Here is a 13693-nt window from a genome sequence, read left to right as displayed (position 1 = left end):
TGATGGGGGAAGGAGGCAGGTGACTCCTGGAAGGATTAAAGGATATTTTAATATTTGTCAGCGGTGGAGGTGAAGAGACAGACAATGCATGAGCAACCAGTGCTCTCTTACCAACTTCAGCAGCTGGCAATTATGCAAGTCCTGTGCTCACATGATGCTGTCTGGCTCTGATGAATCCAAGTTTTCTCATTATTTTTGAAACCACAATCGGTATGGTTCTATGGAGATATAAGGGTAACATCAGGTCATTTTAACTCAGAATAAAAACACTAGCTAGATGGTGGTCGAACAAGGATTAAGTGTTAAGACAGACCTCAGCATCTGATACAGGCTACCTGTTTTGGTTTTTAACCATTCAGATTTGTTTCGTGTTTGTATTTTCAGGATTTTTGTTATTAAAGGTATACTCAACATCATTGCATGTCTCAGCATCAGTTGTCAGGAACAGCAGATCTGGGGGTTTCTCTGTGGTGGTATTCTCTAGTGGTGGTATTTCCACTTGCCTGTCTCTGCCATGTAGGCTCACCGTGCCTTTCTCCTTCCTTTCCCTCACTGTGTTATCAGCGTCAGCTTGGAATTTTCCACCAACCATGGCCGCTCCTGGGCCCTGCTCCACACCGAGTGTTTGCCTGAGATCTGTGCTGGGCCTCATCTCCCCCACAGCACTGTCTACGCCTCTGAAAACTACAGTGGGTGAGTATTCTGTGCAAACCTGAGATGAGAGATTAGAGACAGATATGAATTATGGGGGACAGAAGAAAGCAGCAAAGCACACCACCCCATGTCATCTTTCATTTTTGACTAGCTGAGCACAGCATGGAAGGAGTGTTCTGGTCTCCCTGGCTGCCCAGTAATGAAATTTGAAAAATACGAGGCTGCCTCTGTCATATAATATTATTTTTTCTGACGCTATAGGTAAATTAAAAAAAAAAAAAAACAACTGGGGACAGCATGCTGGTAAAAGAAAAGTTATATCCTGTCAAAGCCACAAAAGTTTTTCTTTTCATTCAGAAGAACCATCAGTCAAAGCCATATTTACATCCTCAGACACCTTTACTCACTTGGAATCCTTATGGTGGGTTACAATGAAGTGCATCCTCTGCACTTCAGCAGGTGGAGGCGTTGTTAGAATCACTTTCTTACATCAGCCCTTCTCTTTATTAAGTGTCTTCAGGGCTGTTCTGGCTGTGAAGTGAACTTGTCATCCCATGGCTGTACATCCCTCTGCATCCCAATTTCCGTAGACACTTCAGAGCAATGTGTATGACCATGAGAAGAACGAGTAGCTGAAGCATTGGCATGGTCTGGTGACCCTCCATTTCTGTACCATTTTCATAGGAGCCATTACCCCTGGTGTGTGTAGCGGGTGCAGTCCCTGTGGATGATATGAGAGTGATGGCCCAGAGAGACAGTAGGCCAGATCCTCCATGCCCCACTTCTCATCCCCAGGGCTTTCCACCCAACAGAGTTCAGTTGCACTGAAAGGTTTAATTCAGGATGCAATTTAGGAGGTGTTCATTGGGATGGAGAAGCTGCTATAGATCTTTGCTGGCTTCAGGTATTCACACAGGGAAAAAAAAATGCTGGGTTTTATAATGTAATAATTAACATTCATATATTTTTGAAAATATCATAAGCCATGCTTTGTTGCTTTTTTCATTTATACTTTCTAAAGCTGCAGTATCTTAATTGGTTTATTGAGCAAATTTTAGTATAAATAATTCTCACCAAGCTTGCAGTGCAAGCAAATGTATCCAGTCACTTAATGAGTATCGATGTAAAACAGAATTTGTGTTATATGATATGTATTTCAGGTGGAACCGAATAACTATTCCCCTTCCCAATGCGGCATTAACAAGTGACACAAGAATTCGGTGGAGGCAAACAGGACCAATCCTTGGAAATATGTGGGCAATCGATAATAGTCAGTATTCTTACCAACAACCATGCTACATCTGAAGAATAATTTTTTATGCTGCTCCAAGTAAACATTTTCCAGAATCAGAGGTCACAAGATTTTCAGTTTGTAAAATTTTTGTTCTTATCTTCAGTCAGTAACAATTGCATTTTGAAGCCAAAGGGGAATTCTGTCCTTTGAAAAGATAGTCTAGCAGCTTATCCCTTTTTTTTATTTTAATTGAATGCTTTCTAGGAAAAAATATTTGTGTCAATAACCTGATATAACATTTCCTCTGACTGCTTAGTCCAAATTACATAAATAGGTACCGCACTGTGCTATTAAGGACACGAACTGTGCCACCCTAAGCAGTAGTTACAGCAGCTGGGACATATTTTTCCTGTCTGGACATAGAAGACCTTCATAAAACAATGTTGCTACCAAAATACTGACAAAACTTTTACATTGTTTACAGTATCTCAAGGGGGGAAGGACCATCTGTAACAGGGAACTGGTCTTCTTTTAGGAAATGATTTTTCATGTACCTGTGTTTTTTTAAATGGATGTGATGAACTGAGAGGAGCTTATAGTTACACATCTGTTTATAAAACATACTGCAGAGGATACTATAGTAAATATTTTAAAGCACAGAAAAATATTTTGGAACACAAAATAAAATATATACATTGCATGAAAAGGAGGAGAAAGCATGTTTGAAAGGAGTAAGAATGAGCAGGTGCGAAGTTTTTAGTTTGCTCATTAACCTCAAATGCTTGGGACTACGTAAACTACATCCAGAATTTGTTTTGCTAGCTGTATGCATTAAGTATGTACTATAAAACTTTACAGTGATGTACAATAGCCTGTGAAATTTTGTAATAATTCCTAATAAGGTTTGATATGGAGCCTGGCAATGGTAAGTATTGTCACATTTTGCAAAATGCTTAAAACAGATTAATGCCTCATTTTGAAAAGAAAATGCTTGAAGCTGCCTCAATGGTGCAATGCCACAAATTAAAGTTTTTCACAAAAAGTAAAGAAAATTACTCTCTTAATCACATTAATGGTATGTAGCACCCTCTTGACGTTCTGGATAGAGTAGTAATACTTGTCCTTAGAGATGACGATTTACATGAAAAAGAAAATAAAGGGGAAAATATGGTATATGTAAGTAAGAAGACGTCTGTGAGCATCTGCAAAGATGACTTGCTACCTAACAAAATATAGAATGTAAGCATTGGTGAAACTCACAGAAGTTCACAGAAACAAGAGCAACATAAAATTCAAGGACTTAAATTCTTTAAAACAGAACAAAACAAGAAGATTTTGAAAGTTAGCATACACTTCATATATCTACACTACGTTTGCTTGTAAAACCAAATAGTGAGAGCTCTGATGAAGGATACTGCACACTCAACTGTGTACCATCTCAGAGTCAGAGTCGGTTTTACCAACCATCTGCCTACAGTGTGCTTGCTCCAAAATTTGTTTGAGATGTAGAACTATCTCTATGACACAGGAATCAAGTGTTAATGGTGAACGCCTTTCTAAGGTTTTGCATGCCTCCTTTGGTACACACTAGTGAAACTGAAGCTTTACAATGTACTGAGGGAAAGACATTTGATTGGCAAGCCACTCAAATTCTTGAAGAGAGAGGAAGAATTTCAAGGATTCAGCACTCTGACTTTTAGCTTCACAACTGTTTCTTATGTGAATTAAGTTTTAAATGAAATCTGGAAGGTGGCCATCTTTTAGAAACTCTGGAAAACTGCCAGTATTCATAAAGCTTTTTTTATTGTGAATTACATCATTACATCTTTAACCCTTCTACTTTTACCACCCCCTCAAAGAGACCTCAAAGCAAACAAATAAATCAAACAGACAGAACAGAAATTTTGCACCCTGAAAAGTGAGAAAATTTGGAAATTGCATAAAGTCTGATAGGGAGTTAATTACAGGGAGTGACTAACGGATTTATAGAGTGTCTGCCAGGGAGTACTGACACACAGCTATGACGGGCAGCATCAAAAAAGTAAGAGAAAGAATAAGCATTGGCTGTTACAGATGATTTTGAATTGGTAGTTATTTGGGTGATTTTCCAAAAGTCACTGTGCAAGTGATAAATCCAATGGTCATTATTCAACTGAAAGGGTAGCGCTGTTCAGGACTAAGGCCTGTTTATCACATTGTGTTGAAAGGACATTGCCCTCAAGTTGCTGTTTTGGACTATACTCAGATTAATGCATTTCTTCACTGTGAGGTACAGATTATACAGAGATTTGCTAATCTTTCCATCTTTCCTATTTTTCACAAAATATCAACACTGTTGATTAGGAGTCATCGGAGGAAGAAGAAATAAAAGAGTAAAAAAGTCTGGAATGTTTCTGAGTACATATTATTTGGAATTTTATTCCATTTGAAAGAATCGGTGAAAGTGCATGATATTTCATAGTTACTTAAGATATATCAGAGCAGATGAAGAAAAAGGCAAGAAAATGGCCAGTACCTAGCAGTTCATTGGACGTTGCTCACGATCTTAGAAAAATCAGGTATCTGATTTAGATCACCAGCACCTCCTGCAACAGATAGACATTACCCTTTAAATACTAAATTATCCCAGACTATCCTTGACAGAGAGAAAAAACTCCATTACTCAGTTCTACAGAAAGATACAATCAAATGCACTTTATCCTTTTTCAGACCTCTTTCAGATAGTGGGATTAGCTGAAATCCAATACCAATAAATACTATACCTGTATGACAATACTTTATTGTATTTGTTATATCCGTTTTATCACATAACATAACCCTTCATTTAACTAATTTCTTTTCTTTGCAGTTTATATTGGTCCATCCTGCCTCAAATTCTGCTCAGGTCGAGGACAGTGTACTAGAAATGGCTGCAAGTAAGAGCTATAATTCACTACTTGTATTCAATTTTTGTCATATATTTCACTTGATGGTCTGAAAGTTGAAGTGATTTCCATTTCAGTCCTTGCTTTTTGAGATGACTAAATATAAAACCAGCATAGCCCCCAGAATGCATAAAACTCACTTGAGAGCTAAATATCAATCTTTCTAAACAGCCGCATACTTAATAATTTTAAAAATAATTTTATTTTGGCAGAGAGTCTAAGTTCCAGTTCACCTTAAAATGTGCCACAGAGCCCATTGGAATGTCAGTGATGCATGCTTTATACTGTTTTTAGAAGTGATTTGGGACTGTATCACTTTTATATTAAATTTCAGGGAAGAATCACGATTTTCATAGTTCTAATATCCCATAGCCCCATAGACCTCAAGGACAGAAGGTCAGCACTCCATTTTTTTCCTGAAAGTCTGGCTTTTAAAAAGTGTTTCAGCCTTAAAAGTAAAATCAATAAACACTTTCAAAACTATGGTGTCACTATTTTTAGGTGTTGCAGAGAACGTGATCCACGGGGCGTTCTGTCCTGTTACACAGTTGCTTGTAATTACATCTGACATGCTATAGATAAAACTATTTGACATATGGACAACTGTAAATTACGTCTGCAGTATTTTTGTTACAAAAATTAATAGAAACATCACTACATGTTAAGTGTAGATTTTGGGAGCTGGTTAATAACTATATTTTTTTAATTGGAAAAGTCAGTACTAGCTAAAAGAAAGGTATTGACTATACAGTACAGGTCTAGAGAGGTTCTTGGTCCTTAGATTTGAGAGGGACTTTGTAGGTATCATCTACTCTTGAGAGATTTCAGGCATGTTCTAGTCTGCTAGAAGACCAGAAGACGAGAGAAGATGGGCTCAATGTAAGGAAGGCACTAACTACTCTATTCAATCTCCCTCATCCCCAGGTGTGACCCTGGCTTTTCAGGGCCCGCATGTGAGACAGCATCGCAGACCTTCCCCATGTTCATCTCGGAGAGCTTCGCCAGCTCCCGCCTCTCCTCCTACCACAATTTTTACTCTATCCGTGGAGCTGAGGTCAGCTTTGGCTGCGGGGTCCTGGCCAGTGGCAAGGCGCTGGTCTTCAACAAGGACGGGAGGCGCCAGCTCATCACCTCCTTCCTCGACAGCTCCCAGTCCAGGTGAGAGCAAAAGAGCAGCAATGCAAGGTATGGGAACAGGGGAATTACACTGTGACAGGAACCCCTCCTCTTTCATATAACCTTGTGTGCTGGTCATTTTAGCAGGAAGAAAAGGTTTTTTTAAACCCCTTTGTCCCATAGTTTATTTCCAGCTCATAGCTGTACAGCCTTGTGTTGTGGTTTTTTTTTTTCCCTGCTTTGTAAACAGCAGAGCCCAAAATAGACTGGAGGGAAGTTATTGTACAGTGAGACTGGAAAATATGAAATGTTAATATCAAACCTGAGTGTCAAAGCCAAGTGCTAATTAATTATTTATAAGGCTGTGTTTATTTGACAGCTTGTGGCAGCTGATTAGATCAATTCACTGTCTCTCCCTCCCTTTCAGAGCCTAATAAATAATTAAATGCTGTACTGATTGGCATTTTTTAAACATATGTGCCACATTGCATTACTTGATAGTAAAAACAAATCGCACACACAAAGGCACATAAATGATATTTATCAAAATTTGTCTAAATTGAGAAGATCATAAAACAACCTGGTTAGGGAAAAAAAAAAAAAAAAAAGATGTGTATGGTATCCTAGAAATACTTTGTGTAATTCTGCTGCAGGTTCCTGCAGTTCACGCTACGCCTAGGAAGCAAGTCTGTGCTGAGCACATGCAAAGCGCCCGACCAGCCTGGCGAAGGAGTGCTGCTGCACTACTCCTATGACAACGGCATTACATGGAAACTACTGGAGCACTATTCGTACCTGAACTATCATGAGCCAAGGTATATGCGTGAATGTTATGAATAGTGTTATCTACATGCATTTAATGCTGGTCATGGTCACTGCAATGCTGAGAGTGGAGGCATCTGCCCAAACGTGGGCACGTGGTGCGGGAGAAGAGTGAAGATCTTTCGTTGCACCCTGGAAATTACTATTCTCCCTTAAAAACGTGAAGCTGTTCTGGGCACTTCTCATTTATGCCTGCCTCTGTAAACAATGAATGCATGGATTTGGCAGCATCCAAGGCTTAGTTGACATGACAGGACAAGCAATGTGGGATGAGGGGGCAGAAATACACTTGTGGGAAATAGGGGCATGTCTCATCCCATGGAGGCAGCCACTTGTAAAGAAAAATTAACATAAATTATTTGTAGCTTTGAAGCCATAGATACCTTCACTAAAGCATCCTCTGGGATTAGGAGTCTGCAGGCAGCATAGGACAGTGGAGATGAAATGCGACTGAGAGGGTCTCTCTAGGTCAGTGGGGAAATTGCTCCAGCTCCCGTTATGAAAGGGATTACATGACTGTGCCTGTGCCGGTGGGTTGGACACGGTGCCCTGGGAGGACGTGACAGTGTCTGCTCCTGGGAATCATGCAGATCACAAAGAAGCCAAACAAAGAGATCATCTCATCTAACAGCACTGGCATATGTCACCAGGTTAGAGGAGGATGTATGGGACATATGTAGAGAAGAATGTAGTGTCTCCCATTACATTTGTGAGACCACCCCCCAGCTGTTGTAAAGCACGTATTAAATCAGGAGTCTCCATAAGCACGCCTCTATTGCAAGCCCAGAACCACCGGGGCTGGCTCTGTGCAAACCCACCCAAACCTGGAAGCAGCCACCCCCTGCAGCAAAGCCAATAAATCCTGATGAAAAAAGATGCTCTGTGAGGGGGCACACAAGAGGCAGAGCTAAAACTGGCGTCACAGGTCCCTCCCCACCGCTCTGATCCTGCCCAAGGGCGGTTTTGTACCAGATATTGCCAAAAAGAGCTATCTTCATCTTGTTAATAACCCAATAAGACAGAACATGATTAAGAATATTCTGAAGGGGAAAAAGGAAAAATAATACTAATAATAACTTCTAACATTACATATATTTCCTGAGAGCAATATGAAATATTCAAAAATCTGAGAGGAATGGCTATATTTGGTAAAAGTATACGGTATGTGGCCTTTAACTTCTGAAGTTTTACGTGCTACTGAAGGAAAGATTCTACAACCTTATACACTCATAAAACCTTCTTCAAAATATCTTTTCCCGTCCTTTATTATAGTCACATATATATTTTATATGGCCCTGTTTCTAATTCTTAGATTCAAGATTAGAGCTGTAAGAATTATATTTCCCTAAAGGTTTTTAATATATAGCACTATTAATTTTTTATAACAAAAAAGAAAATACACTTTCTGGTGACTGATTTTAATGGAGTTTAAGATATAAATGTAGCAAATTATATTAGTGCCAGAGATTTCTTTTGCTCTTTGAATTAAGTGTGAAACACCTAATTTCTTGAGTTCTGACAGGGCAAAGAGCTAAGCACAACATACACAGGTTAGAAAGGTTTGCTGTGGGATACATATACTCCATTCTGAGTAAAGAGAAAAATGACAGGCATACAAACCTGAAGGTAATGCTGGCAATAATTATGATGAAGAACACGAAGAAAACTTCACCTTTTTGTATTGTGTTGTGTAAAAATATTAGCAATTTTGGTAACATAGATGGACTGCTACAAAGTTTGGCAATCAATCTGTATCCAGAAATTTAATTAATCTTCAGTCATACAAAAAATAATTACACATTTAATGTTCTGCTGAAAAGGTGCGTTTAATCTGCTAACATTTGACAGCTGCATTTTTCTTCTGAGCAGAACAGCGGTGGCTTTTCAATATTAGGTATGCGCATAGCTTGAAAGAATGAGATCAGAGCAAAGGTCTCCCAGCTGGTTTTTAAGAAATCTAATGGTAGCAGGTAATGTTAGTAAGAACACTTTTCTTCTCTGCAGCAGAAAAGTCATTAGCAAGGATCCCCCTCCCTCTCCATCTATCTCCAGCAAATCAAAGTCAGACAGGAGAAGCTGTTATAGCTGGAGATGCAGTCAGGTTCTGCATACTAACATACGTGGTTTACACCAGCATTTTTAGATTGTTTCCTTAACCCCTGGGATAAGAAATTTATTTTAACAAGCATTTAATATTTAACATCCAATAGGTATATCAAAGATGTATGTCGATTTAGGATTTTCTGTAAGTTACTGTCAGTGAGAATCGGTGTCCACGTGGGTGAGCTTGTGAGGGTTAAGAGTGAAAGGGAAGTTGTTGGCATCAAAGACAGCCAGTAAGAGAGAAATGTGCCCAGGATTATAAGAGAGCATCAGCTCGTACAAGTGCCAACTGCTTCCTGGCATAAGCTGGATGCACTGTTCCTGCCGGCTGGGGTACCAGCTTTCCTCAGGTTTGTCCGACTGGCCCCTGAAAGGCAAAAATATCAGCTCTTTTAGCATCAGTAGCACTTTAGTGTCATTTGTGCCTTTGAAAATTGGCCTGAAAAGTTGTAGAGTTGCTGCTTATTAGGGGATCTTTGGCAGGCAGAAAGGTTGGCCTTGTGGTTTATTCATGTGCCGGAAAGTAATACAGTTTGGTCTTTCTTTAGCAGGGTATGAAGTAGTTCAAGCGTCTGTTTATTTGAGTAGCAAAAGAAATGTATCCGCCATTCATCCATCATGTGCACTGCTGGTCCCTTGCCACCGGGATGTGGCAGCATCTTCTCTGGCTGTCCCCCAGCACCGCTCCCTTCAGACTACGGCCGGCAGAAAGCAGCTCCTAGAAATGCCAGTCAGGATATTTTGAGTGCTTCCCACTTGATTAGCCAAGAAGTTTGTTTTTTCTTGCTAATTGATTTAACATGTTCTTATTTAAAATAAGAAAAAAGGGGTACTATAAATTTACTTTTTACAAGCACAGTTTAGCAAGTCATTTTTAAGAGAGTGGTTTTGCACCAAGAGCACTGAAGGGACAGACTTTCATACGCACAGAACAAAACATTACAACAGGCAGCTTAGAAAGCCTTAAGTCTGAAAAAAACCCTTGGTGCTAAGGTATAAAATTATGTTTCCAGTTTACCTGATTTGTCATTTTACCCAAATTTCCTCCAAGATAGAAAGAAAAATATCGACTACATGATGAGTTTGCCAAAACCTCTTTTGCCAGCATGTAATTGCTCACCGATGGAGACAAATGTCCCTCTTGCCATTCTGTTTCACAGCCCACGTGCGTTGCATGGGGCACTCTGGTCCTGGTGATTTATGGAGCTTTCAAGAAAGTGTCGTTTCTGTAGCAATTAATGCGTGCTCCCTGCTGCTGTGTACAATAATTGCTCCTGGAAATTAGATATTACTCTTAATTTTCTTAGCAGTTTGTCAATTATAGGTGTGTTGACATAGCTGCCATGACAAATCAGGTGACCTTGCATAACAGAAGAGCCTGGGACTCACCTCCAGTAGCATCTTTATGCAACCACACAAGAAACGTATGCCATAAGCCTACACATGATCACACTGACAAGATGAGCCTTTTCCACTTGAATGTGGCCATTTACAGGGGTGGGTTCTTCTAGGACAAGAGAAACACAGGCATAATAACATCAGTGCTGTGCAGAAACAAACACAGATGTAAAGAAGATGCATTTTTTTGGGTCAGGACAAAATCCACTGTGTCCGGAAAGGTGGAGGCAGAACTTGTAAATCCCTGGTAGCTGATCATCCCTTTGACAGCCTAAGCCCCCCACCTGCAACTGGGCTTCTGCTGGAGGCATTCAGGTTTCTTCTGGCAAGGAGGTGCCACTTTAACATTTGCAGAGAGCTCCAAGGTACAAGCAAAAAATTACAAAATTGGTGGAAATTCTTTTCTGTGGCTTTTCCACATGGCTGTCTATCAGCACTTATTGCCAAGAGAACTAATAATTCCCCTGTCCCTGTCACTGGTGGAAGCTATACCAGTAGAAGCTGAGGTTTCTGTGGGCTGAATTTATCCTTGGATTTTTAGGGTTAGTAAGAAAAACTAAGAAAATATATATCCTCAGGGAATTAGCACAAACAGTGTCACTTTCAATGATAATTTTGGTTTGTTTTCCAGAATAATTTCAGTGGAGCTGCCGGAAGACGCAAGACAGATTGGCATTCAGTTCAGATGGTGGCAACCATACCACTCTTCTCAGGGTGAAGATGTGTGGGCGATCGACGAAATCATCATGACCTCTGTGCTTTTCAATAGCATTAGTCTGGATTTCACCAACCTAGTTGAAGTCACGCAGTCTCTGGGATTCTACCTAGGGAATGTTCAGCCCTACTGTGGTCATGACTGGACTCTTTGGTGAGAAACACATAGTCATTTCTGTTTTAATTTTGTTTTCTTTGTCTATTCATCCTACTAAGAAGCAAGTGATCTCTGCAAATGAGTCTTGTTGGCAGTTATTCAGAGTAATTGTGTCTCACCGGCACATTATGGTCAAAACTACAGTCACTGATCTAATTCCAGTTAGATGTAACTATTTACACCTCATTGCCCAGAGATTTATGTTTGGTGGGAACTGTGATTGTAGCATTCTTTTCCCATAAAATTTTAAAGAATCTCCCAATAGAAACAATTAGGAAAATTTCTGTAATCACCACTTAAAATCCAGTCAGATTAACATGGGTATAGAGGTTGTATAGTACCCAAATATTTTCTAAATGAAGTTCATATCTATTTATATGACTATTATGTTACACTTAAAAAAAAGGAAAGGCAACAGAAGGTTGGTAGAATAGTGTTAGCCATTAGTAGTTATTTTGCCTGTTGTTATACCCATTTAGTCATTTACACTGCAATCAGCATTAACATACATATTGCAATGATACCCAAAATGCACTGTGCATTTAGGAAAAAAAAAAAAAAAGCAAGGAAACATCGCAAAGTAGTAAGTATATTTCTTTAAAGGCCAGAAAAAAATATCGGTGAAAAATGTGGAAAATAAAATTATGTTAGGATTGTTTAAGATTTTTTTTTAGGAAATTATTAATTTGTTCCAAAAATATAAAATTCTGAAGTACATAATCGTAACATTTAGAATTAACAAGGTAAGCTCAAGTTAATTTCTATGTTTTGATTAAAACCAGATAACAGTTTTATGCTAGTCTGATCAACATGTAAACCCACTATAGCTTTAATTGGCATAGGTATATTTATTTGGTGAAATTACCATCACAGTAATTATAAGAAACCACAAGAAAAAAATATATATATTTTAATTCTATGAAAATATTAATAATTTTAGCATCCCCACGGACACTCAGAGAAACACCATTGGAATTTTATTAACAAGTACCTTTGAGCAATCTGATTTGACTTTCTGATCATCTGTCAAACTAAAAGGAGTTGGTTTAGCGGTAGGAACAACACACAGCGCTTTCTAGCAGTGATAATGAGGCAGCAGAAGCACCATTAACCACTTTAATAAGGACAAGGAAGGTACTTGCTGCTCATTAAAATGAAACAACATGTTAGGGCTCAAACTGTTCGCATCTTCTTCATCAAAGAGTTGGAATGAAAGCCCTTTAATGACATTGTTTTCCCTCTGTTCTTGTAAAGCTAGTTTGTTGGGGGGGGGGGGGGGAGGTTATTTAAGATAGCAGAAGTTTTCCTGTTTTCCTCCTCTGAATTTAAATTAGAATCAAAATAATAAACATGAAGTTAAATTCTCTATGCCATATATTAACTAGGATTTGCAGTGCTCAGTCGTGGTGGAAATGTTGAACTTTCCATGCATCAAATAAAGTGAAGCATTTGTAAGACTTCCTTACTATGTATGTATAAGTATTTTTCATCATCCCTGGAAGACAAGTACTCTATCCTTCACTGACCTTGCTTCTCTCAAGGGAAATTTTTAAACTTATACAAAGTCTGTACAAATGGATGCTAGTTAAATTAATTATTGTTGGCTTTTCCCAGCTGTGAGTCCATTTGGTTCTCATTTTCTAACTCATGACTTTCTATGAGAAGAGCCTGCAGTAGCACTGACACCATCCTCTTGAGAAAAGTCTGACAACTGCTTTTTCATTAGTGGAACTATGGTAAATACGCTATAAATCATTCTACAGTGTGTCATCCTGAGGCCCGTTTTCACTGGATTGCCTTTAATTGTCTATTAGGTCTTCGTTTCTGCCTCAAAATTTGTAAACCTGAAATATTTATGCTTAAAATTTGGGAAAAGTCTATGAGGGTTATTTTTGTTGAAGAGGAAGGTTGTTCTTTTCAGTATCTGGTTTCATATAGAAAAGAGGGTTTTTTTGATAAGTACGTGTTTTAAGCAAAGGTGATTTTTAAGTGTTTTATAATGATCTGTAACTGGTGCAGTCACTTGATTGTAATTGTCAACATTTGGTTTGACATTGGTTCTAACAGCAAGTGTATTGTGTATACTGAAAGGACTCCTGAACACTCTTAAATGAAGTGTTTGATGATGTACATTAACTCATCACTTCTCCAAAATGCTCATACACAGGCCATGTTTTGACCCAAATGGAGTGTTCTGGAGTGTTACAGAATATTTACAGCCACTTGCTGAAATACATCCACCTACTGATAAAAGCACTAAAGTTTTTTTATTATTACTATTTTTATTTATTTTTTTATTCACCTGGATGCAAATGAAACAGCACATTATAAGAAAAATAAACTGTCTTCAGTCAGGCTATGGTATTATGATTGAATTTGATGTAGCAGACAACAGAGTGTCCCGTTGCCTCTTAAGCAGTCTGGGGAAAGATTGTAAATCTGGCTCATAATAAAATACCCTAATGGGGCAATACAATACAGCTGCCCTACATCAGCTTGACAGTTTGCCTGTGTTTATAAAATGTTTTGTCTTTTAGTTTAATTATTATTCTCTAACATGCAGAATGTTTC

The 13693-nt window shown here is 38.7% G+C and overlaps 1 protein-coding gene across 2 annotated transcripts in view; it reads left to right on the top strand.

Annotated features, from left to right (window-relative positions):
- The window catches only part of RELN (reelin), a 293768-nt gene that overhangs the window by 190866 nt on the left and 89209 nt on the right, over positions 1-13693 (top strand). For both annotated transcript variants that reach the window (XM_083821372.1, XM_083821373.1), the window contains exons 15-20: positions 565-693; positions 1815-1924; positions 4737-4803; positions 5737-5970; positions 6582-6743; positions 10883-11119. In XM_083821372.1, coding sequence (XP_083677498.1) covers positions 565-693; positions 1815-1924; positions 4737-4803; positions 5737-5970; positions 6582-6743; positions 10883-11119 — 939 coding nt within the window. The remainder of the gene's footprint in view (positions 1-564; positions 694-1814; positions 1925-4736; positions 4804-5736; positions 5971-6581; positions 6744-10882; positions 11120-13693) is intronic.

The sequence above is a fragment of the Anser anser genome, assembly GCF_964211835.1.
Source record: "Anser anser genome assembly, chromosome: 1".
NCBI lineage: Eukaryota > Metazoa > Chordata > Aves > Anseriformes > Anatidae > Anser > Anser anser.
Note: the sequence above shows the minus strand (reverse complement) of the source record. Positions and strands in the feature narration are given on the sequence as shown.